The sequence below is a fragment of the Ambystoma mexicanum genome, chromosome 3p (genome assembly GCF_040938575.1).
Source record: "Ambystoma mexicanum isolate Mex_15411 chromosome 3p, UKY_AmexF1_1, whole genome shotgun sequence".
NCBI classification, from domain to species: domain Eukaryota; kingdom Metazoa; phylum Chordata; class Amphibia; order Caudata; family Ambystomatidae; genus Ambystoma; species Ambystoma mexicanum.
Window position 1 is genome coordinate 963,586,123 of NC_090925.1, and position 23,827 is coordinate 963,609,949.

Sequence of the window (23,827 nt, forward strand, 5' to 3'; positions counted from 1 at the left end):
CATGGCCTGTTTTTGTGGTGTTAGGACCAAGGGGGCACCAGAGGTAGACGCCTACTGGATAGAGGTGTGTCAGGACCAGGGGGCACTCGGGGTGGGCACCTAAAAATAAAGGTGTGGGTGGGATGGAAACGGTAATTGAAGATGAGATCCTGCCTGCCTACATGCTGGCGTGGACTTGAGGGCACTGGCCAAAGGGTGCTCAGGTGGTATTTTGGTAGTCCATGGGAGAAGCCTTGTTAAGACCGGTGGTCAGGGTTTTAAGTTTAAATATCCACCAGGATTCTTTGTAGTTTAGTGAATTGGCAATGTTGGTGGTGCCTGTGACCCGGTCGATCACCCACCATTTAAAAGAATCATGTGGATGTTGTAGTTCCATGAAGTGGGATACCAGGGGTGCAGAGTATACTTTACACCTAATCCTTGATTTGTGCTCACTAATTCTTTTGTGAGCTGGTCTGGATGTTTGACCTACATATCTGAGTTTACAGGTGCATTCTTTCAGGTAGATCACGTTGGTGGTCTTGCAGTTGGTGAACTGGCGGAGCTCCCATTCTTTGTTTCCTATTTGAAAAGATTTCATTTTATTCGTCTGGTTGCAAGCCTGGCATGTACCACATGGATGGTGCCCTCTGATCTCCCTCATGTTCCATAGTGTGGATCTTGTGGGTTTACGTCGGGTTCTTGCATGCGTTAGTAGATCTTTAAGGTTTTTGTTCCTTTTCAGGGCCATCCTGGGTAATGGTTCGTCGGGTAGGCTAAGTTGAACAATGGGCCAGTATTTCTTAATCATATGTCTGAATTGCGAGGCTTTTGGCTCCAAAAGTCGAGATGGAGGCCAATGTTTTCTCTGCCCCTGGGTCATGTAATTTAGGGGTAAGCGATGTTTCTCTGGGCGTGTAGAGGGCCCTTTTCATTGTGTTTTTAAGAAATTTTTTAGGGTATCCCCTCGTCTCCAGTTTCTGTATGAGAAGATTAGCATGAGACTTGAATTCTTCTGTGTTAGTACAGTTCCTCTGGATTCTAAGGAATTGTCCGTAAGGCAGGTTTTGACGTAAGTTTTTCGGGTGGTGGCTGTTGTAATGGAGGATGGTGTTTCTGTCTGTTTCTTTTTTGAAAATGGAACACTTCAGCTGGTTGTTGTCAGCACTGATTTTGAGATCCAGAAAGTGAATACTTGTATTATTGTGTTCCATGGTGAATTGTATGTCCTCTGAACGGTCGTTGATCCATGTAAAGAATTTTAGTAGTTCACCGTTCTCTCCTCTCCAAATAAAGATGATGTCATCTATATATCTTCGCCAAGAATAGATGTTGTCCTTAAATGGGTTGTTGGTGTTGAAGATGAAACTTTGTTCATACTCGGCCATATATATGATTGCCATACTGGGGGCAAATGCCGCGCCCATGGCAGTGCCGCAGATTTGAAGATAGAATATTTAATTGAAGCTGAAGAAGTTGTTTGTAAGTGCTAGCTCTAGTAGTTCCACGATAAAATTTATGGGTACTCTCCTCTGTGTCATATGTAGGGTCAGATGTCGTCTGATGCATTCAATAGCTTGGTTTTGGGGGATGCTTGTGTAGAGACTTTTGATGTCCATAGTGACTAATTGGTTCCTGCTGTCGTCAAAGGGTTGGTTTTCAAAGACAGTAATAGTTGTCATGGTGTCTTTCAGGTAAGATGTTGTTTGTTGGGAGAGTGGTTTAAGAAAGTGGTCTATGAATTGACAGATGGGCTCCAGGATGGAGCCGCTGCCCGATACTATGGGTCTCCCGGGTGGCGTGGTGCTGTTTTTGTGAAGCTTCGGGAGTGCGTAAAAGTCGGGGGTTCTTCCTTCTGTCGTGTTGGGGAAGGCCTCCTATTTCTCCGTGATCCAGTCTCTTTCAAAAGCAAATTTGGTTATTTCTTGTATTTTGACGTTGATCATGTTGGTGGGGTCTTTCTGCAGTTTTTTATAGTTCTTACCATTGTCTAGAAGTGTCTTCACCATGATGTTATATTGCTCTGTGGTCTGAATCACTATGCCTCCGCCTTTATCAGCTGCTTTTATAACCAAATTGTCATTAGCGGCGAGAGTGTTAAGGGCTAGGCGTTCTCCATTCGTGAGGTTCTTCCTCTGGTGTTGTTGTGTCTTTTGAAGTTTTTTAATTTCTGATGTAATACATTTTTCAAACGTGAGGATGGAAGAGGGTAGTTGATTGTCTCTTGGATTGAAATTGGACTTAAGTCTGAGACCAGTGTCTTCTATGGTCTGGGTAGCATCTTGGTCCATGAAGTAAATCTTTCTCCGGATGGATCGGAAGTAGTTTTGGAATTCCCCGTCAATTTTAAACCAATCCGTGTTGCTGGTCGGTACAAATGATGGGCCTTTCGCTAATAATGTGTTTTCATCTTCTGTAAGTAGGCAGCCTGATAGGTTAAAGATGGGAATAGTATTCAACGTCTCCTGTTGCCTCTCCTGCCTCTGAACAGGGTCTCGGCATTTCATCTGACGGACACAGAGAACAACTTGACGGATGCTCTGAGCAGGCAGAGCAGGGTCTTGCAGGAGTAGGAAGTGTGCCAGGAAGTCCTAGAGGAGGTCTCTGCTCTCTGGGGTACCCCAGCAGTGGATCTGTTTGCAATGGAGTCCAACAGGAAATGCAAACAGTTCTGCTCGAGGGAATTCCTAGCGAACGGTGCCTTGGCGGATGAGTTTCTGGTGGATTAGACCTTCCCTCTCCTTTACGTGTTCCCTCCAACCCCCCCTCATTCCTTGGGTTCTTCAGAGGTTGAAGATGTTTTGAGCAACCATGATCTTAATTGCCACGGACTGCGCGAGGAGAACATGGTACTCCGACCTCTTAGGTCTGTCCACCTCACTGGCTGCCTCGATGTCCGGATCTCCTAACCCAGTCGGAAGGTCAGATACTCCATCTGAACCCGGCATTGCTCAACCTACATGCGTGGCTCTTGAGAGGATGAGATATGATGACTGGGACCGCTCCGATGAAGTACTGGAGGTGTGGTGCAAGGAACGCGAGATTGACCCCATCTCTTGCCCCACTACTTCAGTGATGGAGTTCCTTCTGTCACTGTCACCACATTCAAAGGATATTTGGCAGCCTTGTCTGTGTTTTAAGAGATCCCCAGATCAAGGTTAGTTTTTTACGATCCCGATAATGGCACAATTCCTAAAGGGCCTTGTAAATACGTTTCTGACAACTCCCTTTGTTGTCCCAGATTGGGACCTTAATCTGGTTCTGACATTTTTGATGGCGGCTCCCTTTGAGCTTATGCACTCTTGTCCCTTACGGCTTCTCTCTTTGAAAGCAGCCCTCTTGTTGGCTATTACATCTGCTAGGTGGGTGAGTGAACTGCAGGCCTTATGCTGTAAGCCACCCTTCCTGCATTTTTTCCGGGAGAAAGTTTCACTCGGGTAAGACTTGGCTTCCTCCCCAAGGTTCTCTCAAAATTTCAACTGTCGCAGTACATCGACCTTCCGGTCTTCTATCATCCTCTGCACCCTTCTAAGAAGGAGCAACGGTTCCATCGCCTAGACCCGATGAGTGCAGTGTTATATCGCCAAGACAGCGGATTTCAAGAGAGCTGGACAGATTTTCATGGCCTTTTCCTTGGCCCGTAAGGGCCTGCCCATAACTAAGCAGACTTTATCCCATTGGATAATTTTCTGCATAGATGAATGCTACCAGGCCGCTGGGAAGGAATTACCAGCAGGCATTAGGGCCCATTCAACAAGGGGAGTTTCTGCATCCACAGCATTGCAGAGGGGAGTCCCTGTCCGGGAGATTTGTCGCGCTGCGACATGGTCATCTTTGCATACCTTTGCAAAGCACTATAGCTTGGATGTGGTTCATACTTCTGATAGACTTTTTGGCAGGGCAGTGCTGCAAAATCTTTTGGTATAACTTTGACTGCCTCCTTTATTTACTGCTTTGGTAGTCCTTCAGATGAGGAATCTGCGGGAGAAAGGTAATCCATTGAAGGAGAAATTACTTACCGTAATGTTCTTTCTATGGATTCTTCTCCCGCAGATTCCTCATCTCCCCTCCCATCCATCCACGCTCAGAAAGTCGGTGGTTGGTGCGCATCTTTCTATTTCAAGTTGACTTGGTGATGGTCCTCAGTGTCCGTTTCCTGTCTTCCTGCCACAGTTCTTAAAACAAAGATTTTTCTAACGCTACTTGTAGTGTTTTTTCAATTGTTCCTCCTTAGGAGATCTATAATTACTTTCTTTTTAAGGGGCTCATTAACCTGTTTGTTCTCATGCAGTGTATGGTGCGTGGGAGAAAAAAGGGGGACCAGTCAGTCCCATGGCCCGTGCCGAGGCACCACTCGTCTGGGTCAGTGATTGACATCTTGGTGCCACAATCGGAACACTTTTTGAAACCAGATATCCAAATGAACGACATCTCGCATCGAGGATTTATTGAAAAATGTTTTCTGATGAAAATGTCTAGAGAGTCGAAGCTCTGTGTTCCCAAGCAGCATGTTAGTGTAAGTAACTGAGGTTGGGGTGAGGACGTGGTATTTATACAATGCCTGACGTCACGTCTGGAGCCGGCGACCAGCTGCCGAGCAAGATTGTCGATGGCCGGGTCGAGGTCCACTATGCCCCCATGCGAAAACCTTACGAGGCAGTGAAGCTGGAGGGAATATTTTTTTTTCATAAAATACTTTTTATTGTTTTATAGGTACAAACAAAACACAACCAAAATACATAATTCACCCTTAGTCATTATGGTTAAACACACATGTATACATTTCTTCCCGGCATCTGGCCTGTCTTTGCGTACATTATGCAGTTATCATGAGTTCGTTTCGATCACTTATCTAAGTTCATTGCTTAGCATTCAGTGTTTAATGGCTTCTTTATCAGCCTTCAGTTGTCCTGCCATCTTTGCCATATCTTGGTCTCTTTTTCTGGGCATCCCCTCGTAGTATACACTCTTATTTCCATTGGCACACATCCATCTACATCCGTTATCCATTTTTCGTACCTGGGTGGAGTGGGTGAGCCCCATAGTTGAGCAATGTTCCTTTTGGCAAGACTTGTGGTTGTTGCGAACATGAGTTTTTCAAATCTTGATAGTTCTATCTCCGCATCTATCCCCAGTATTAGGAGTTTGGGGTCCATTGGAATTTCGCGGCCAAGCACTGTTGATAGCCTATCGCAGCATCGTTGCCAAAAGTCTTGTATGTGCGAACATTCCCATAAAGTGTGAAAGAAGGTTCCTCTCTGGTGGTGGCACCTTCGACAGTTGGGGTCCGTCGCTCTCCCCCATTGGTACAGGTCGTCCCTGGGGTAGTATATCCTATGTAGAATTTTTAGCTGAATCAGCCTAATTCTGGCTGAGATTGCTGATTCTCGGGGGTACATAAGAGCCACTGTCCAGTCTTCTGGTTGTATTTGACCTACGTCTCTTTCCCATTTCTCTTTGAGTCTTGTGAGCTCCTTTGTGGCAAACGAATTGATGGCGTTGTACATTGTGGATGTTACTTTGTGTTCGATCCATCACGATGTTTCTCTCAATCGGGGTGCATTCTGGCACATTTGGGATGTCTATTTCGCTCGCCGTGAGAGCATGTCTCATCTGCAGGTAGTGGAAGTGTTCTGTGATGGGGAGATCAAATTCATCTCTCAGGACTTGAAAGGTCTTAATTTCTCCATCCCGTATCATGTGTTCCAGTGTCTCTATCCCTGTCTCCTCCCAGGATACCCACTTGGGAATTTCTTTAAGTTCTGGAAGATTTTTATTATGCCACAGGGGTTGTTTTAATGTGACTTTCCCTTCCCATCCCAGGTGTTTGTGTGTCTGTCCATATCTGTGTTCTTTGAGCAGTCATTGTAGGTGTGACTTGTCTTGTTGGCCCTCATTACGACCCTGGGGGAAAGTGACTGACCGGACCGCCACAGCGTAAATAGCGTTTCCGCCATTGCACGATGGAGCAAAGTGCGGCCCATTCCGACCCATCGGGCACGAGCACCACGCCATGGCGGAAGTGCAAAGTCCGCGATGGCGGAAATGACCCCAAAACGGCCCACACCGCCGCCGTACGGCGCCCTAGGTGCAATACCGCCACCCATCTTAGCGGACACCGCAGTGAGCGCCAACCGGAAAGTACGGTGACCGTAAATATACGGAAACGGAAGTAAAAACATGGTCCCGGAACGGGAAACATCACGCCGTACACCTATAAAACCACAAAATCCACACAACCACTAAAAACACTACCCTGAGACACATCCCAACCCGTCATCCACCCTAGTGAAACCAAGAAAAATGGGAAAAGTAGCGAAGAAAGCATGCGACCGCAAGCGGCAGGTCCACTTCTCCCGTGAGGAACTCACCGTGCTCACAGAGACCCTCCAGGAGAATGCTGCCGCCGTCTTCTCCACGCAAATGACCAGGACGGCACTTGCGAACAAGAAGGCCATATGGGCCCTGGTGGCACAGCGGGTAAGTGCGGTGGGGACCGCACCCGCAACCCACAGCAATGCAGAAAGCGATGGGACGACCTGCGGATACGCGTCCGTAGCATACTTTCTGCCAACCGCAACATTGCCACAGCCACCGGGGGAGGATCGGAATCACCCATCAAGTTGACCCCCTGGGAAGAAATCTATGCCTCCACCATAGGAATGGAGAGCATAGAGGGAGTCGGAGGGATGGAGAAAGGAGTGCAGACATCCGAAGAATCCGGTAGGTGGCCCAAATAAAACCATGCCAAATCCACAATGTCCAATCATGTGAATCACCATGTGTCCACATAGCGCAACAGTAACACATGTCCAGGAGAACGTCCACACACATTGGCCTGACAGCGCACTTTAAAACTCACAATAAATACATAAATAATTAAAAACCCCAAAAACACCCTCTACACGTGCAGCAGGCACACCCTAACTGCAGGCTGCCAAACAACTGCACCCTCACTCCACACACAAATGAAAGCACCTCCAAGGCCCCGACCCAAATCACCCTCAGGTACCACCCCAATGCATGTGATACATTGCCATTCCAATTCCCACAGACCCATTAATAACGCTCGCCCTCCTTTACTCCACCACAGGGTCCGATCCAAACGACGAGCTTCAGGACACCCCTACCAGCACACCTGCAAAGAGGGCCAAGACCAACGGCCAAAGACCCTCCACCTCAGCTGCACGCATCAAGACACGGCAGCAGCACAAATCAAGTGGCAGCACAGAGGAGGGAACATCAACAGGCACCCCAGCAGCCAGCATGCCCACAACAGCACCACCACAGGTCCCCCCAATGGATGCCACAGAAGGCACTGCCTCTGGTGGCAGCAGCACCATAGGTGACACTCCATTAATGGCAGCATGCTCCGACACAGAAGACGGGGATGTCGAAGTCGGATCCATCCATGACCTGTCCCAATCCCCCTGTCTGTTCCATCCCGTACACCATGAGGATACCACGCAGGGGCACCCACAAGACGACGACTGGCCATCCCCCACAAGCCCTGTGGCAGGGCAACATGAGGCAAACAGCCACTCTGTGACACCACCGCAAATGGCCATGGCCCAGCAGAGGCAACAGTCCCTCGACCAGTTAATCGTGCAACAGCAGCAACTGGCCACGCTCCTCAAGGACCATGCCGATGAATGTGGGGGCACTAAGGCAGACATAGAAACATCAACTGAGACACTTAGGGCAGAAATGGAGAGAAGTACAGAGACACTAAGGGCACAAATGGAGAGTAGCACCGAGAGCCTGAGAGTCCAAATGGAGAGTAGCACCGAGAGCCTGAGAGTACAAATGGAGAGAAGCACCGAGAGCCTGAGGGGCGAACTGCATGCGACGTCCAAAGACGTATGTGCCGAACTTGCCGCAGTGCGCCGTGTGCTCACTGAGCTCTCACAAACCCTTAGGGACATGCATGGACGTGAGCAGGCAGAGACATCATCCGTTGCAAGTTCCGTCCAGGGCAGCCCCCAACGTAGATCTGGGAGGAACCTGCGCTCCACAGGCAGGGGTGCCCCTGATACCCGCAGAGGGGGCTTGCAATAGCGACTGCCCACTGACAATGAGCATCTTTGGACACTGGTGTTCGGGGGGGAGGTAGGAGGGTGGAGGGGGTGTGTTGGGCTCACTTGGGTGGCGGGTCGATAGGGTGTTCAACATGATATCACATATGCCATAAACAATGCACGATCAACCAATGAGATGTGTGGACATTGATCTTTGTGTACGAGGCCATCATAGGCGTACAGTCCATATTGTGCATGTACCAGACACACACAGTGCCACGAGTCCCGTGTCCATGTATCAGCCACCAGGCGTGAGTGCTAGAAGCATGCATCTATGAGATGCTGACGAATGTCACGGCCCTCCTGTGCCTCGGAGACTCCTTTAGGGGCTGCCACATCCCCACCCTCATCATGACCATCTTCAGGTGCTTGCAGTTCTGCGTCAGGGGGCATGGGCACATTTCTACGTACGCACATGTTGTGTAGCATGACACATGCCATCACCATCTTTGCAACCTTCACATGGCGGTACAGGAGTGCCCCGCCAGACCTGCTGAGGCACCGGAAACGAGTCTTCAGTAGGCCGAATGCCTGTTCAATGACTACACGGGTACGTGAGTGGGCATGGTTGTAGTCCTCCTCATGCTGGTCCCGTGGGTTCCGGACTGGTGTGAGGAGCCATCTCTTCAGTGGATATCCGGCATCACCTGTATGTGGACGATAAACGAATTATGTGGAATGCCATTGCTACGTACGCACCCCCCCCCTTCCTGCCAGGTCATTGCCGCATCACATACCCCACATCATCATGCATGAAATGAGACTCACCGAGTAGCCAGGATCTGTTCCCTGCGTGTCGCTCCATGTAGCGTGGTATTGTTGAGTTCCTCAAGACCATAGAATCATGGGTTGATCCAGGGAATCGGGCACAACAATGTGTAATGATCCTGTTGGAGTCGCACACCATTTGTACATTCAGAGAATGAAATTGTTTTCGGTTGCGGTACTGGGCCTCCATGGCATGTGGGACGACCAATTCCACATGGGTGCAGTCGATGGCACCAATGCAACCCGGTATGCCGGCAAGTGCATGGAATCCCACTTTTGTGTTGGTAATTTCCTGCTCCGAGCGTGGTAGAGCGATGTAGTCGTCTGCGTGCTGCAGGAGGGCATCGAGCACTTGCAATAGTGTCCGTGAGAACAGTGGCTGTGAGATGCCATGCAACTGTCCGACTGTGTGCTGGTAGGTGCCTGTGGCCAGGAAGTGGAGTACAGACACCACCTTCAGTAGGGGTGGGATGGCTGTTGGGCTATCTATCATGCTGACAAGGTCAGCCTGTGTCATGTCCACAATGGCGGCTATGGTGTCCCGGTCCAAACGGTAGAGGGTGTGGATCTGCTCATCAGTGAGGTTGAACGGATGTGCTCGGAGGCTTGGGATTGCGGGCTGCCTGCGTGGTGGTAGTGGCTGTGCTGGCGGCCCTTGCTGGCCCTGCCTTGCCCTCCTCCTCCTCCTGCGTCTCCTCCGTGCGGCCGGTTGTAGTTGGTGTTCGTCTTCTTCTTGGAGTTGGAGTACTTGCAGTGCTATCAGGTCCCCCAGGGCCAACATCGCGAGTCCTGCCGGTAGCATTTCGGAGTGGGTGTGGTTGTGGGAGGAGACTGGGTGTGCTATTTATGTGTTTTCAGGCTGTATGGCCTCCACCTGTGGTGATTCATTCCACCTGTGCAAGCTGCTCTCCCCTTTGGGCGAGCACGTCCCGCACACAACGCTGCAATTCGAGGAATGGCATCTTGCTATTACAATCATGTATTTGTACCCGATGGCAGTGTAACATTGGTTGATATGTTCATTCGGCTATGGTCCCATTGTTTCACATACTATCTTAGCAGTCGCGAACAGACTTGTGAAGGGTCAGTGGAACGTAGTACTCGAGTAACGGTGGACCCTCATGCATCACTGTACCGAGTTTCAACGACGGGCGGGGCGTCCCATTTGTGAGTGAAGGCAGTTGCCATTTTCACACACAGCCGCACTAGATGGATTAATTTGTGATTTCAAGCGGCCACAGATGCCTTTTCGACGTGATGTTGCAAATGAGGAATTCGAAGGGCGGCGCTTTCGGTTTTCAGCTAGCGGCGAGGAGATGCCCACAGGTCTGACTGCAAATATAACGTTCTATTGTTCAATGTCCTTGGGACAGGGGCCATGGCGAGGATGCAATTATTGATATGAATAGTTTGGGATGCGCAATAGCGAAGTGGACGATGAGGCCGGACGTTCCCAAATACATGTTACTTCACAACACTGGAATTACGGGCTGGGGCACAGTGGATTTTGCAGGCTGCATAACGCACAGACTCAATGGAATTTTCACATGTTATGTGAGTATGGAAACAGGCGTTATCATTACGGGATGAGGGAATGATGAATGGATGCATGGACAGATGATTTGATACAGAGTTTGCCATGTACAGGGCTTCTTGGAATCTGTCCGCCTCCCCTGCGCTATGTGATGCAGGGCTGCCATAGTGGGACCATCGTCTATCTGGCCTTGTTGAGCCCTCCCTGTCTCGACGCGCCTTCAGACACTTGTGTCCATGCACGTTACCAATCCCATCTGATGGATTCTGTTTTAACAGACGCATGCACAGGTACACTCGTTTGTGATGGTGTTTTCACCTCGATATAGATAGTTATGAGTCGCAAGTGATTTTTGGGTGGTGATGATCCTTTGGAGTGGGCTAGCATGCATATGGCTGTGGATTTGGTGTGATCATTGAAGTGAGTTATTCTAATGTAGTTCTGATGGCCATTCTATTCTTTTTCTTTTCATTTGGTTGACAGGTATCTCCTCCCCTTTTGCCACTGCCATCTGTATGCCACTCCTGCAGATGGCTTTTACTCCCGACACCTGCTGCTTCGTGTTAATCAGTGGAGCAGCATTACGATCTTATGGGACGATCGCCAATGGGCCACATGCCCTTACGCAGTACTAGTGGCTCGGAGCAACATTTCGGCCTTTCAGCTGGACTAGTGCCTCCCCATTGGGACGGCCCTGCGGTTCTGGGCGCTTCCATGTTGCCTTTTCGTACGAGAATGTGGCCCTGTGTACCATGAAGGAACAGGGCGTCACACAAGAAGTAGCTGGTCATTTATTGCGGATGCAGCCCACAATGGTGAAATGTGTTTTGGAGTTCATGGCCTAATGGCTGTATGGGCTTGGTGAATTTGTTGTGCATTAAATTTCTATTCTGATATGGGCCGTGTAGCGTTCTTCTTTGCAAGTGATGTGGCATATTCCTATTTGGGGAGCGATGTATTGTGAGGAGATCTGCATTGGGTTCCAGCTTCGGAGTATAGTTGCGTGGTACTGTGCTGGGCGCGTTTGCCTACGAAGCCCAGTGAGGTCAGGGATAAGGGCTGCCAATATGACTGTTTGAATGATGTCATGCTCAGGGGCGGGGGATTAGGTTTTGTGTAACAGATGCCGGTCAGCCAGGTGGATTGGTGGAATGATGTGATTTTCGGAATATTGCTGGTCACAGGTGCCTGTGTTTGCGTGCGTTTCTTGGTGGGAGACTGAGGTCATGTCCATTGGAATAGCTTCTGTATTCGTGCCATCTGTGCCCTGCAGCTCCCATTGGCCCCTCTTGAGATTCTTTTGTTCGTTGGCATGCATGGGTGACTTGTACATTTCACTGGTTGCATTGTGACTTCATTGCACCTACGGGGAGTTGTACAATGTGGCCAGGGAGCGGTGTACAGGCACTCAGTGGGGCCGTTTACGGTTGGTTCGCGATGCCGTACTTCTCACCATGGCGGAATGGTACTTTCCGCCGTGCTTGATGGCGTTAGGTGCATGTCCGCTAGGGTCAGAATTCGCGTACCGTTGCGCCATGGTGGTATTTATGGTTTGGCATGGCGCGCGCGCGCATACTTGGTGCAGTTAGCGTTGGCGTTCACTACGGTGTCGCTAATGGCATCGTACTTTGCGGTGACGGGTCATAATCGCACCGAGCGCTATTCGATGGCGGTATTGCATTTCCGCCATCGTTTTTCGATTTCCGCCAGGGTCGTAATGAGGGCCGTTGTCTTTTGATAGAGGCTTTCTAGCGGGGTGATCCCATGGTTTGCCTGGGTGTCTACTCTATTATGTGGTAGCATTGGATCGACATGTAGTATGTCATTCACCACTGACATTTGGGCTGCCCAGTAATACGTTTGCAGGTGTGGGAGACCGATTCCCCCTTCCCATATCGAGCGGTGTAGTGTTTTTAGCGCAATTCGGGGATGCCCTCCTCCCCATAGCAGTGTCCTAAGTGATTCCTCTATTTTGCGAAATTCTATTTTAGGTATGTATAGTGGTGCGTTCTGCAGGACGTATAGGAATCGGGGGAGGGCCAACATCTTGAATAGGGCAGCTCTCCCTAGCAAGGTGAGCGGAAGGTTCATCCAGTGTCTTACGTCATTTACGAACCTATCCCTCACTGGATGCAGATTTTTCTCTATGTATTGTGTTAGGTCTGTGGTGATTTGTATCCCTAGGTATTGGAACTGCTCCCTCTCCGTCTTAAATAGGCAAGTATCTAAGGTTGCTGCATCCAGTCCTTTAATCGGAAACAGCAGGGATTTGTCATAGTTTACTTTTAACCCACTGAAGTTTCCATAAGTGTTTAGTATATTCATAACGATGGGACAGGAGGCCACTGGGTCACTTAGGTAGATGAGGAGGTCATCTGCATATAAGGATACCTTGTCCTCCCAGTTTTGTGCCCAGTGGAACCCCTTCCAATTTGGGGAGTCCCTTAGCATTATTGCTAGTGGTTCTATTGCGAGTGCAAATAACATCGCAGAGAGGGGACATCCCTGTCTAGTACCCTTCCCAAGTGCTATGGTGCGTGAGGACCAGCCATTGACTCTAATTTCTGCCTTCGGTGCATTGTATAAGAGTTTAACCCAGTTTGTGAATTGCTCTCCAAATCCCATTCTGTCCATAATGAGCCATAGGCCCTCCCAGTGGATCGAATCAAAGGCCTTCTCAAAATCGATAGTGAGCAAGGCAAGTGGGTCCTGTAGGGTGGGGGATTTTTCAATGGCAGCGTGGAGTCTATGAATGTTCATCCGTGTGGATCTTTGTGGCATGAAGCCGCATTGGTCCGGATGGACCAAGGAAGTTATTACTTTCTGCAATCTGTTGGCCAGTATTTTTGCCAGAATTTTAGCTTCAGTGTTAATTAGAGAGATTGGTCGATACGAGCTGCAAGCATCTGGGGGTTTGCCTTCTTTGTGTATCACTACTATGTTAGCTTTCCTTAGGTCCGTTGGTAGTATGCCTTTTTCTTTTGCCTGTAGGAACATTTTGAGCATGTGTGGTGCCACTTCTTCTGTGCCGATTTTTTTCCATGTTTCCACTGGTAGGCCGTTAGGCCCCGGGGTTTTCCCATTTTGTAGTTGGGAGATGGCAGTCATTAATTCTTCCTCCGTTATTTCAGCCTCGAGATTCATCTTCTGGGTTTCGTTTAATGCTGGGATGGTCATTGCGTCCAACATGTTGGGGTCTATTGGGTTCGTCGGTGGGGCATATAGCTTTTCATAGTAGGTTGCAAAGGCCTCTGCGATGCCCGCGTCTGTTGAGGGCCCATTCAGTGTCCGTGATTCTTATTCGACGTACCTGTGGGTGGCTCTCCTCTCTCTTTTCTAACCATGCTAGCATTTTGCTGGCTTTGTCTCCTGTTTCATATATTTTTGCGCGCATAGTTCTGTGTGCTTGTTTCGCGCATGTTAGCGCAACTTTGTGTAGCTTCTTTTGTGCCCCTTGTAGGGCTAAGTTGTCTTCCTCCGCACCGGAGCTTATATAGTTCTCCTCTGCTCGCTTCACCTCCACTTCTGCTTCTGTTACTTCTCGTTGGTGTGCTTTTTTGTGTGCTGTAGTCCAGCTCAGAATTTCACCTCTTAGGGTCGCCTTGTATGCTTCCCATACTATTCCAGAATCATCCACGGAATCTTGGTTTAATTCAAAGTACATTTTAGTTGCTTCTTGAATTTTCTCTGTGAGTTCCGGGAATCCTAGATAGAATGCATTCAATCGCCATTTCGGTGGAGGACGGGGTCTTTCTGTCTCGAGCATCATTGTGAGTGGGGAGTGATCCGATATTCCTCGAGGCTGCAGAGTTGCCTCAGTTACTTTATGCACATTCTCTCCAGGGAGGAGAAAGTAGTCTATCCTGGACATCGATCCATGTGCACCCGAGTGGAAAGAGAATTGTCTCTCTTCTGGATGAAGGTCCCTCCATGCGTCTTTCAGGCCCAGTGCTGATGCAAAGTTCCCCAGTTTGGTCGGCAGTGTCGGATTTCTCCCCCTTTGATGTGTGCGGTCCTTAACAGTGCTCATCACTTCATTGAAGTCTCCGCCCACCACCAGTATATCCGCTGGATTGTTTGTTATTATGGGCGTGATTTCCTCCATTAGAGGGGCCATTAGTGCTGGGGGTGAGTAGATTGCCATTGTCGCTATGGTTTGGTTCCATAGTGTGCCTTGCACGAACACAAATCTGCCCCCCGGGTCTTGAATTATTTTTGTTACATCTATCGGAGTTCTTTTATGTATCAGGATTAACACTCCTCTCGAGCCCATGTAGAAACCCGCGTGGACTGCTGTTTTATATTTCGTTCTCTTGAAGAATTGGCAGTTCGTGCCCGCCAGGTGTGTTTCAGTCAGCATCACTATATCCGGATCGTGTCGGTTTATATATTGTGTTACTAGTCTTCTCTTTATACTGTTTCCTAGACCATTCACATTCCATGTCATGAAGGCGAGTTTTTTCTCCCTATGTGCGTCTTTAGCCATTATTCACCGAGTTTCTTGGTGTATGCAGATGATTGACTTTTGTGATCTTCATATATTGCATGTACGGAGTGGCCTTGATAGGCCAGGCGTCATTTGAATACCTGTGTGACTCTTGATTCCCCCTCCCCATACTCCTTCCCCAACTGAAGCATCTGTCGCCCATTAAACAGAACATTTAACTTATCTAACTATTTTTCTAATGCTTAGGTCTCTGTAGCTCAAGAGTACCTCCGTATGCACTTCCTGCTGTGGGGGTTTGTGCCGTGTTGGTCTTCGGGCCGCCAGCTTTATTGCCAGGTGCTGCTTGTGTTGGGCCGATTACGTTTCATGCTTGTCATGTGCTTTGCCATTTTACATCTTCTGCTGCAGTTATTCATCACCTCTTTGGGGCAATCGCTTCCTGTTCTTGGTAGTCAGGTCTATCCGGTGGTTCATTACGGCGTGGTCTGTTCCTTCTCGTTTCTTGTCTTCTGTGTGGGTTCCATTCCCCCTTCAGATTTTTTTCGGTCCAGGTCCATGTCTCTTTGGGATCAGTAAAATGTATTGTGGTGCCATTATGATATATCTTCAATTGTGCAGGGAACAGGAGGCCATATTTTACGTTTAGTGTCTGAAGTCGCCTTTTGAGGGGGTCAAACGATTGTCTCATCTTTTGCACTTCCCTAGTGAAATCTGGAAAGAAGCCGATCCTGGAGCCATTGTATGTTATCTCTCTTTTTGTCCTGGCCATCTGCAGCACTGCGTCTCGATCTCTGTAGTTAAGGATCTTCGTTACAACAGTTCTCGGCTGCTTACCAGGGATCGGGTCGCCTGTTGGGATTCGATGTGCCCTTTCTATTGAGAATAATGTTGAGAGGGTCTTGGGCGCAAATAGATCGACCAGCCATTTTTCTAGGAAGAGTTCCATGCTCTCTCCTTCAGTTTTTTCGGGCAGTCCAAGAATGCGGATGTTATTTCTTCTTGACCTGCCCTCTCCCTCCTCCACCCTGCTCTCCAGTATTTTAATTCGTTCTAGGGCTCTGTTCATTTGTTGGCCCATGCCTCTCAGCTCATCTTCCGCAACCGATATGCGGGTTTCGGCCTCTCCAGTGCGGGATGATAGTTTCTGAAGGTCATGCCGCAACAGGGAAACTTCTGTTGAAATGCCATCCATTTTAACTTCCATGGATGCCCGTGAGTTGGCAATGGCGGTCATCACATCCCTTAGGGAGAGGGTTTCTTCCGGGTTCTGCCTATCTTCCGGGCCATTTGGTTCTGTTGGTAGCGGCAGGGTGGGAGTTGTGAATTGCTCCATAGTGCTCTGGTTGCCTACTTTTTTTGTTGTTAGTTTATCCTTGCCCATTGTGGCAACTGTTTGTCTGTTTATTGTTGCGTGGGATGTAATCTTTAGCGTGCCTTCCCTGTCTCATGAATTTGTGCTTACAGTGCTGATATTCTATGCAGGAGATTGTTGTCTCTGATGGGTGGTGCACTGTGTGGCTACCTGTATGCTGTGTATTAAGGCCGCAGCACCAGCGGGTGTCTTCAGTTGTTGTGCTGGTTATGGATTCCCAGCTCCCTTTTCCCCCTGTGTTGTGATCACATGTGTAGCTTGGAACTGTCGTTCACACTGAGCGTGGGGCTTACTCCCTTCCTGTTAGGCCAGTTTCTGAGTCTGTTTAGCTTCCCTCGTCTCGGTCTTTGGATTCCGCCTCTCTCAGGGCGCCGTTTGCCTTCAATTAGTATATTGGTTGCCTTCTATTTCAGGATTTCTGCTCCCTTTGCCGTTCTGGTAGTCTATTTTGTGTTTAGGTCGCTCTAAATGCAGAATCTCAAATGCAGGGTTATGCCTCCACCGCCCCCTCTCCTTACCGGCGTGGCCTACGGGTTTCTTGCGCTGTGTCGCTTTCAGGGCTGTAGCCTCTTGGGTTCTCTCCGCTCCTGGTCTCCTGTTCTAGCCGGTCGGGGCCCGTATGTTCAGGGGGGCCGGGTTCCAGATCTCTCTCTCGCCCGGTCTGCGATCTGTCCTCGGGCACTCCGCTTCCCCCTCACCTCGCCGGTCACCGCCGCTGTGAATTGTTGTGTTACAACGAGCGCTCGATGACAAATGGAGTGCTCGCGAATGTCCGTTATCGACCAGAGCAGATGGCCCCGCGTCCGGTGTACCTCCAGGGGTCGCCTTAATTCTTCCGGAGTCTCTCCTCAATCGCTTCGCGAGGAGCCCGGTTCTCTGGTCGGGAACTGGTGCTTGTTCCCGCCTAGCAATGGCGGAGCGCGAGGCAGAGGATCCACCTCCGTCACACGCTGCCCCCTTCTGCAGGAGCAGCGCGAGGCGCAGCGGGAAGGACAGCGCCACACCTTTCACGCCACTGCAGCGTCCGTTTCCCCGCGGCGCCTTCCGTCCCCAGAGGCAGCCTCTCCTTCTCAGCGCCCGGCGGCCATCTTGGATATGCTTCGGCGCCGGTTCCCTTATCTTCTTTAGCGATTTCCTCTGCTACTAACCGCCGATTCACTTCCAGAGTCGCGCAGGTTATGGCAGTAGCTGTGTTCTTCGATTCAATTCGATTGTACCCTGGTTTCTTTTCGATTTTCTCCAGGATTTTGCAGGATTCTGCTGGCGGCCCGGGAGCTCGCAGAGATCACGTCTCCATGCTGAGCCCGTTGGCCACGCCCCCTCAAGCTGGAGGGAATATTGATCAGATTAGGAATCTGCGGAAGAAGAATCCATACAACATAACGGTAAGTCATTTCTCCTTTCATAACTTTTCAGCTACACTTTATCAGCACTGAATTAAAGTTTCTGGCAACGTTGGGGGTGGTTGTGATACTTGATCTTTTGTACAAGAAAAATCACCATTGGTGGCAATATTTCACTTACTATAGTGTTAATAAGTATGTGCCTACATTTTAGAGTGCTTAGAATTGCCTTAGGATTTAGGTCTTTTATTTGTCCATGTCCTGTGTTGTACATTGATGACCTCTTAAAAAAAAAAAGCAGCATAAGCTTCCTCGTTTTTCCCTGTGTGAAGCTAGCAGAACTCAATTAATGTGTTTACTTTTCTCTATACATGCTTAAGAAGTAATAACCCAATGTATGGGTAGTTTGGATTGAGTAGTGTGTGATGTTGGTGTATGGCTCACGTGCATAAAAATTCCAAGCCCTAGCTTGTGAATCACACACAAATATGGCATTTATAATTAGATCGATATTGAAGTTGTTAAAATATTTTGTCTTATTTCCAGAAAAGAGGACCGACAGCAATGGTAGAGTGTATTATGTAAACCATACCACACGGATCACACAATGGGAAGACCCTAGGACGCAAGGGTAAGAGTTATATTGGTTTAACAATCGCACTGGTTTGTTCCTAAAAGTAATTCAGCATGTTCAATCCATTGTAAGATTCTCTATATTGATAGTGCCATAACATGTGGTTGGTTGTTAAATTGTTTTTTATCTTTAAGTTTGGCAGTCAACTAATCGGCGATATTTCTGTGAACGTGGGCGAAAAATCAACTTGGCTGGCCTCAAAATTGAGAGCAACCGTAGCATATAGATATTTGAGTTTGATCTATTGGTGGAATGTATTTATTGAATGTTGCCTGTTATTACATTTCCTTAGAAGCAGATCATTCTCGTCAGTTGGGTTGTTTCAGAAATCCGATTTGGTTTTTTAATGAGTAATTGAAAATCTGTGCACTCTTCTAGTCTCACCTCTCACTCCAAATATATTCTTTTGTGGCTGTTGTCATGGCAAACCTGAACTGTGGGATTCACGTACAGGTCTTCTGCATCAGGCTAGTTGGCAGATTGAGGAAAAAAAACATCTGGTCATGTTTGAGAGCAAGAGTTGCCTAGATGCCCTATGGTTGGCCCTGGTGGTAGGAAGAAAGGAATCACCTCACCTCACAATTTAGCTGGTGAGGCGGGTGCACATAAAATGGCATGTCTTGGAAGCTTGCATGCTTTGTTGAGCTTGTGTGTACAAGAAAGAGTGTCCACCTGTGATGAGCATTGTGAGACACGTTGACTAACCCAGCATCTATCTAAGCAGGATATTCAAATGGATTGTGTCCTCCCTGTTGGGCAGAATCCTGTGCAGTTCCCTTAGGGAGCGCTACAGAAGCTTAAGACTACAGGTGAGAGCAATAAATCCCCTTTATCAATCTGTACCACAAAGATTTAGTTGGTAGCTGTGGCTGAGCAGTCGGACTTATCTAAAGAGGGAGATGAGCAGTATTCAGGGTTTACACAATAGGCCTACAGTACTATGGCACAAGAAAACACTGACCAAAGCTCTGTATTTAAAAGTATATATATATTTATTTTATACACTTCTAGTAAAACACATTTATCAGTCATCAAGCAAGTTAAAATAAGTCAAAGAAAGATATACACACTCCCTAGTTAAATTGTAGACCAAGTGAACCAGAGTGAAAACTGAGCAAAACCGCACAGTGGAAATCACACACAAGGGATACTCTAGCAATTTCTCACAAGGGAGGGAAAGCACAAGGTATATAGAAATAGCTTCTTACACATCCCAGCAACACTTGCCATACGTTTGTGAACCAGTTTAAGCAAGACAGTGCATCAGTATAGGAAATACTTAAATGGAAACTGAGCAAAATGGCATTTCACAAGGTTTAAAAAGGGGAAGAAAATGGTAGTCATAAGAAGTAGGTGCATCAAAACAGTTCTAGTTGAGAAGCAATCTAAAGAAGGCAGTTCTAACAAATGTAGCCAGAGTCAGTAGGCCTGTGCCAGAGTCAGTGGTACAGGGCAAGGGCCCAGGAGCAAAATGTTCTTGTAGGTGCAGTCAAGTCTTTGGTTAACGATTTTGAAAAGGTGGCTGCAGGAGCTGAAAGACAATGTTAAGAGAGAGGGGCGGCCAACCCAACAGGTAGGTAAAGGATTTAAAACACTTTTAGTGCTACCGCAAAGAAAGGGTGGCCTGGCGGAACAGTGTACCCTTAAAGCTCTTGCAGATGAGGATCTTCTCTCGTCGTGTGGCGAAAAGTGGTGAGACGCTGCAGCAGGGCTTCACCGGTGGTTCAGTCGTTGCAGGTGTCTTTGGCTTCCCTCCTCTTCGGCGGCTTAGTTCCAGTGGCAATGTCTTGCTCTTCTAGTCCTCAGGACCCTGCTTTTATGCTAAGATCCCCATTCATACAGCCTAGCTGTCACTCACACAGTGGAGTGGTCATCTTGGCGGGAGACCCTCCAGCCTATCGGGATAGAGTGCGACATGGGTTGCTGAGGCAACCCTGTCCAGGGGTCCTGCTCGCTCTCCCACAGAATGGACCCGCCCCAGACTCAGTGGTACCGAAAGGAGGGCTTCTTGGCAGAAGCCCGCCAAACGGACGAACAAAGGATCCCCGACCTGGGTTAGGAGTTTAGAGAAAGACACGAGAAAGAAGTTATATTAAAGTTCTGGCAAATAAAACCTACCAGAGTAAAGTTAATATTAAAATGCAACGGCGGTATGTTAGAGGCTGTCAGAGTAAGTGGTAGCCTCGAACAATGGGAAAATCCCATAGGAAAATATTTGCGGTCGAATATTTATGGTAATAACCACTGCCACCAGCCAGAAACTTTTGAGAGAGGGATGGTATGGTACCCTCTCGAAAATGAACATAAGGGAAAAACTATTAACCCTTTTCAGTACCTCCATAGTAAGATGGGTTGTACTGGTTTAGTTCATAGAAAATGTGAATAAAGATGGTTCCTATGGGGTTGAGAAAATCCCATAGACATTAAACACAAAAATAGCGTAGAACACACATAGCAAAAATGCCAAAGAGTGGGAATAAGAGTCTCACTCTTAGCAGGAAAAAAGAAACAAACACTTCAAATCCAGCAAAGCTGCTGGGGGACTCTATAGGTAAGGGAAATTAGACATAGAATGAGAATTCCCCCTAACACTCCCAAGTATTCTTCATCTTTGATATGCTCGTAAATATGGTTGCAGCTTTGGAAAAAAAAAAAATCATAGTATCGGGTGCCGTGCTTCGTGGCCCTTCGACGTTCTCCGTCCTGTCCTCGGCTGTGGCATTGACGCTGTAGCTTGCGCGGCAACTGTTGCTTCAGTTCTGTTTTTCCGCATGCTCAGCACGTTTCAGACGCTCCACAAATTTAGAAACCTTTGGCCGAAGTATCGAAGTCCTTCAAGCCTGTGGCTAAGGCTGATTTCTTTAGTACTATCCTTTTGAAGAGGAAGCAGAGGATCTACCTTTTGATTATGAATATGGTACTCCAAATGCGCTTGAGGAATTAATTTCAGAGGAGTTCAAAACTTGGTAGACTCTCTAAAGGAGGCTAGTGACTTAGACACCTCACCAGAGACAGACTTTGACACTCGTGACGTTTCATGCCATTCTGACCCCTCATACAGAGCAGTGATGGGAAGGGTCACTGAATTTTTGGGATGGGGAAAGCCAGTAACAATGCCAGAAAATGATGACCCAACTGACCTCATCGACAGCGGGGTTCCAAGAGAGCCATTGTTACCTTTCCACACTGCTTTAAATACTAGGGTGTTAGAAAACGGGCTAAAACCAGATGATACACTGGCGGTCAACAAAAATGTAACCAATAAATATAGGGCTTCCTCAATAGACCCAGATTTCCTGTCAAAGAACCCTGCTCTGGAGATTTTCATGGAACAGGCCGCAACATCAACTCCGAAGGCTACAGATCCCCTGGAACGAGACTACAAAAGGTTTGTTGCCTTAGGGAGAGGGGTTTATTCTGCAGGCAGCATGGCCCCCAAATCCATTAATGCAACTTGTGCCCTGGCCAAGTATGCTCACACTTTGTGCGATGTAATAGCTTTGGCTGGAGACCATATCCCTGAGGGGGAGGAGATGGAGGGTTTTCTTAACCTGGTGCAGGACGGCAAAGATGCCATGTGTCAGTCTCTCCAATCTGTTCTGGACTCTGCAGACTCTGTTAGTAGGGCTATAGCGGTGAGTACTGTCCCCGGGAGGTTTGCTTGGCTCAGGAAGTCAGAGTTTGCACCTGACGTTCAATCATGTTTGTTGGGTATGCCATTTGATGGCTCCTAGCTTTTCGGCTCAAAGGCCGATGAGAGGCTAGAAAAACTACAAGCATCCAAGGCTGCAGCAAAGTCGCTGGGAGCAGCGATTCACCAACCTAATCAGTCTCGGGGGTCTTGCCATGGATGGTGGGGTTGGCCTTTTCGTTTTACTCCTCTATTTCAAGGGGAAGAGGCCAGTTTGCTCAAAGGGGCCAAAGTAGAGCTCCCTGTGGTGCAAGAGGACGAGGACAGAAAGCTTCTCTCTCAGCCTTTGCCCTTAGCAACACCCCAAAACCCCTTTGACTCCTTTATTCACAGGACTGTGGTGGGGACCAGGCTGACTCAGCATCTGTAGAGATTGGTGGAGCATTACCTCTGATGCTCGGGCACTGCAGACAGTGGCCCACGGCTACTGCCTCCTCTTCCTAATACCCCCATATTGCCCTCTGGGTGGCCAATCCTTGAGAGATACAGATCGTCTCCTCCTACAGGAGCTCTTTACCTGGTTGTAAAAAAGGGGTGATAATCGGTACCTGCAGCAGACAGGAATCAAGGTTGGTACTCATCATTTTTTAATACCCAAGAAGGACGAAGGACTGTGACCCATCTTGGACTTGAGACGCTTTAACTTAGTTCTTCAGATTGGACAAGTTCAAGATATTAACTCTTTCGCAGATACTTCAGGCCCTTCAACTTCAGGATTGGTCAGTGTCATTGACATTCAGGATGCTTACTTTCATATGCCAGTTCATCACAAACACAGAAAGTACCTGAGGTTCACGATTGGCTGTTCTCATGATCAGTTGGGAGTTCTTCCATCCTCTTCTCAGAGGGAAGGATTCACATCTTCCCCTACCCAGACGATTGACAGATCAACCTTGTTCTTTCGAACAGGCTCAGAATCATCTCATTCAGACTTGCCACTTCCTCCACAAGCTGGGCTTCTCCCTGAATTTCAAGATGTTCCACTTGTATCTTCCAACTTGCAACTTTCTGAAGTTGATCAGCCTCCCCCACCACACCCCCCCCCCGGCACATTGAGAGGAATGTCTTCCCGTCCAGCAGAACTCCATGCCAATATAACCAATTATAGTGTAACCAAATGGTGTTGTCCCAAGGTGCTAGCGGTGTCGCTATTTTTGCGTAGATACTAATCCTAGGTAGAAGTGAAGGCTTGTGCGACAAATGCTGCATTACATGCACCAGGCCCAAATCCACAAGGTCACAAATCTCCATTCATGCCCAAACTCACATGACGACAGTTCGCACCCTCATCCACCACACTGTTTATTCCTTGTTCTTGAAAATGTTGCAAAGATGTGTCTTTCACCCAAGATGAATGTGCCCTACAAGGCCGGGATCAGAGACCGGCGCCTGGTGTGCAAGTTATCTCACATTGGCCAAAGCATGACCCGGCCCATTCCCGAATGACCAAGAGTTATAGCCCATATAAATGACTAAATCCTAAGATCCTGGAATTCCATGACACCAGGTGCCCTTTGGCCACCAACCTCAAAGTAACAAGTCCTGAAATGTTCAAAGAGAATGGACATGGCACATTGAGAGACAATCGTGTGATTTGTATTGCGTGGTGTTCATTGGAATAAATTATAGTTCAAAACGAGGTTGGAGACCTTGGATCTGGATGTCATGGAGGGAGTGGGTGAAATGTGTGTGTGAAGGTGAGTGCCCCCAGAACATCCTGTGTGTCCGTTTTAAGGCCTGCCAGATGCACAGGATGAGTGATAAACAAGCTGTATAGTAGGAGTATAATTAATTTGTTTTCTGGCCTTCGACGTGAGATGAGCCCCACAGCACCCACGTGATGGAAGACAGGCAGACTGGGCTGCAACCAATAGACTCCCATCCCATATGGATAAAGGCAGTACGTGTATAGGGTCCATCCAATCAGCTGCGCAGGATTTTACTGTATGTTACGTCATTATGACGCTGTGCATCTAAAAGT

At 48.2% G+C, this 23,827-nt stretch overlaps 1 protein-coding gene across 4 annotated transcripts in view; it reads left to right on the plus strand.

The window, feature by feature from the left end:
• Positions 1-23,827, plus strand: part of ITCH (itchy E3 ubiquitin protein ligase) — a 2,968,415-nt gene that overhangs the window by 1,507,243 nt on the left and 1,437,345 nt on the right. For all 4 annotated transcript variants that reach the window (XM_069652264.1, XM_069652266.1, XM_069652265.1 and 1 more), the window contains exon 12: positions 18,068-18,152. In XM_069652264.1, the coding sequence (XP_069508365.1) occupies positions 18,068-18,152 (85 nt within the window). The remainder of the gene's footprint in view (positions 1-18,067; positions 18,153-23,827) is intronic.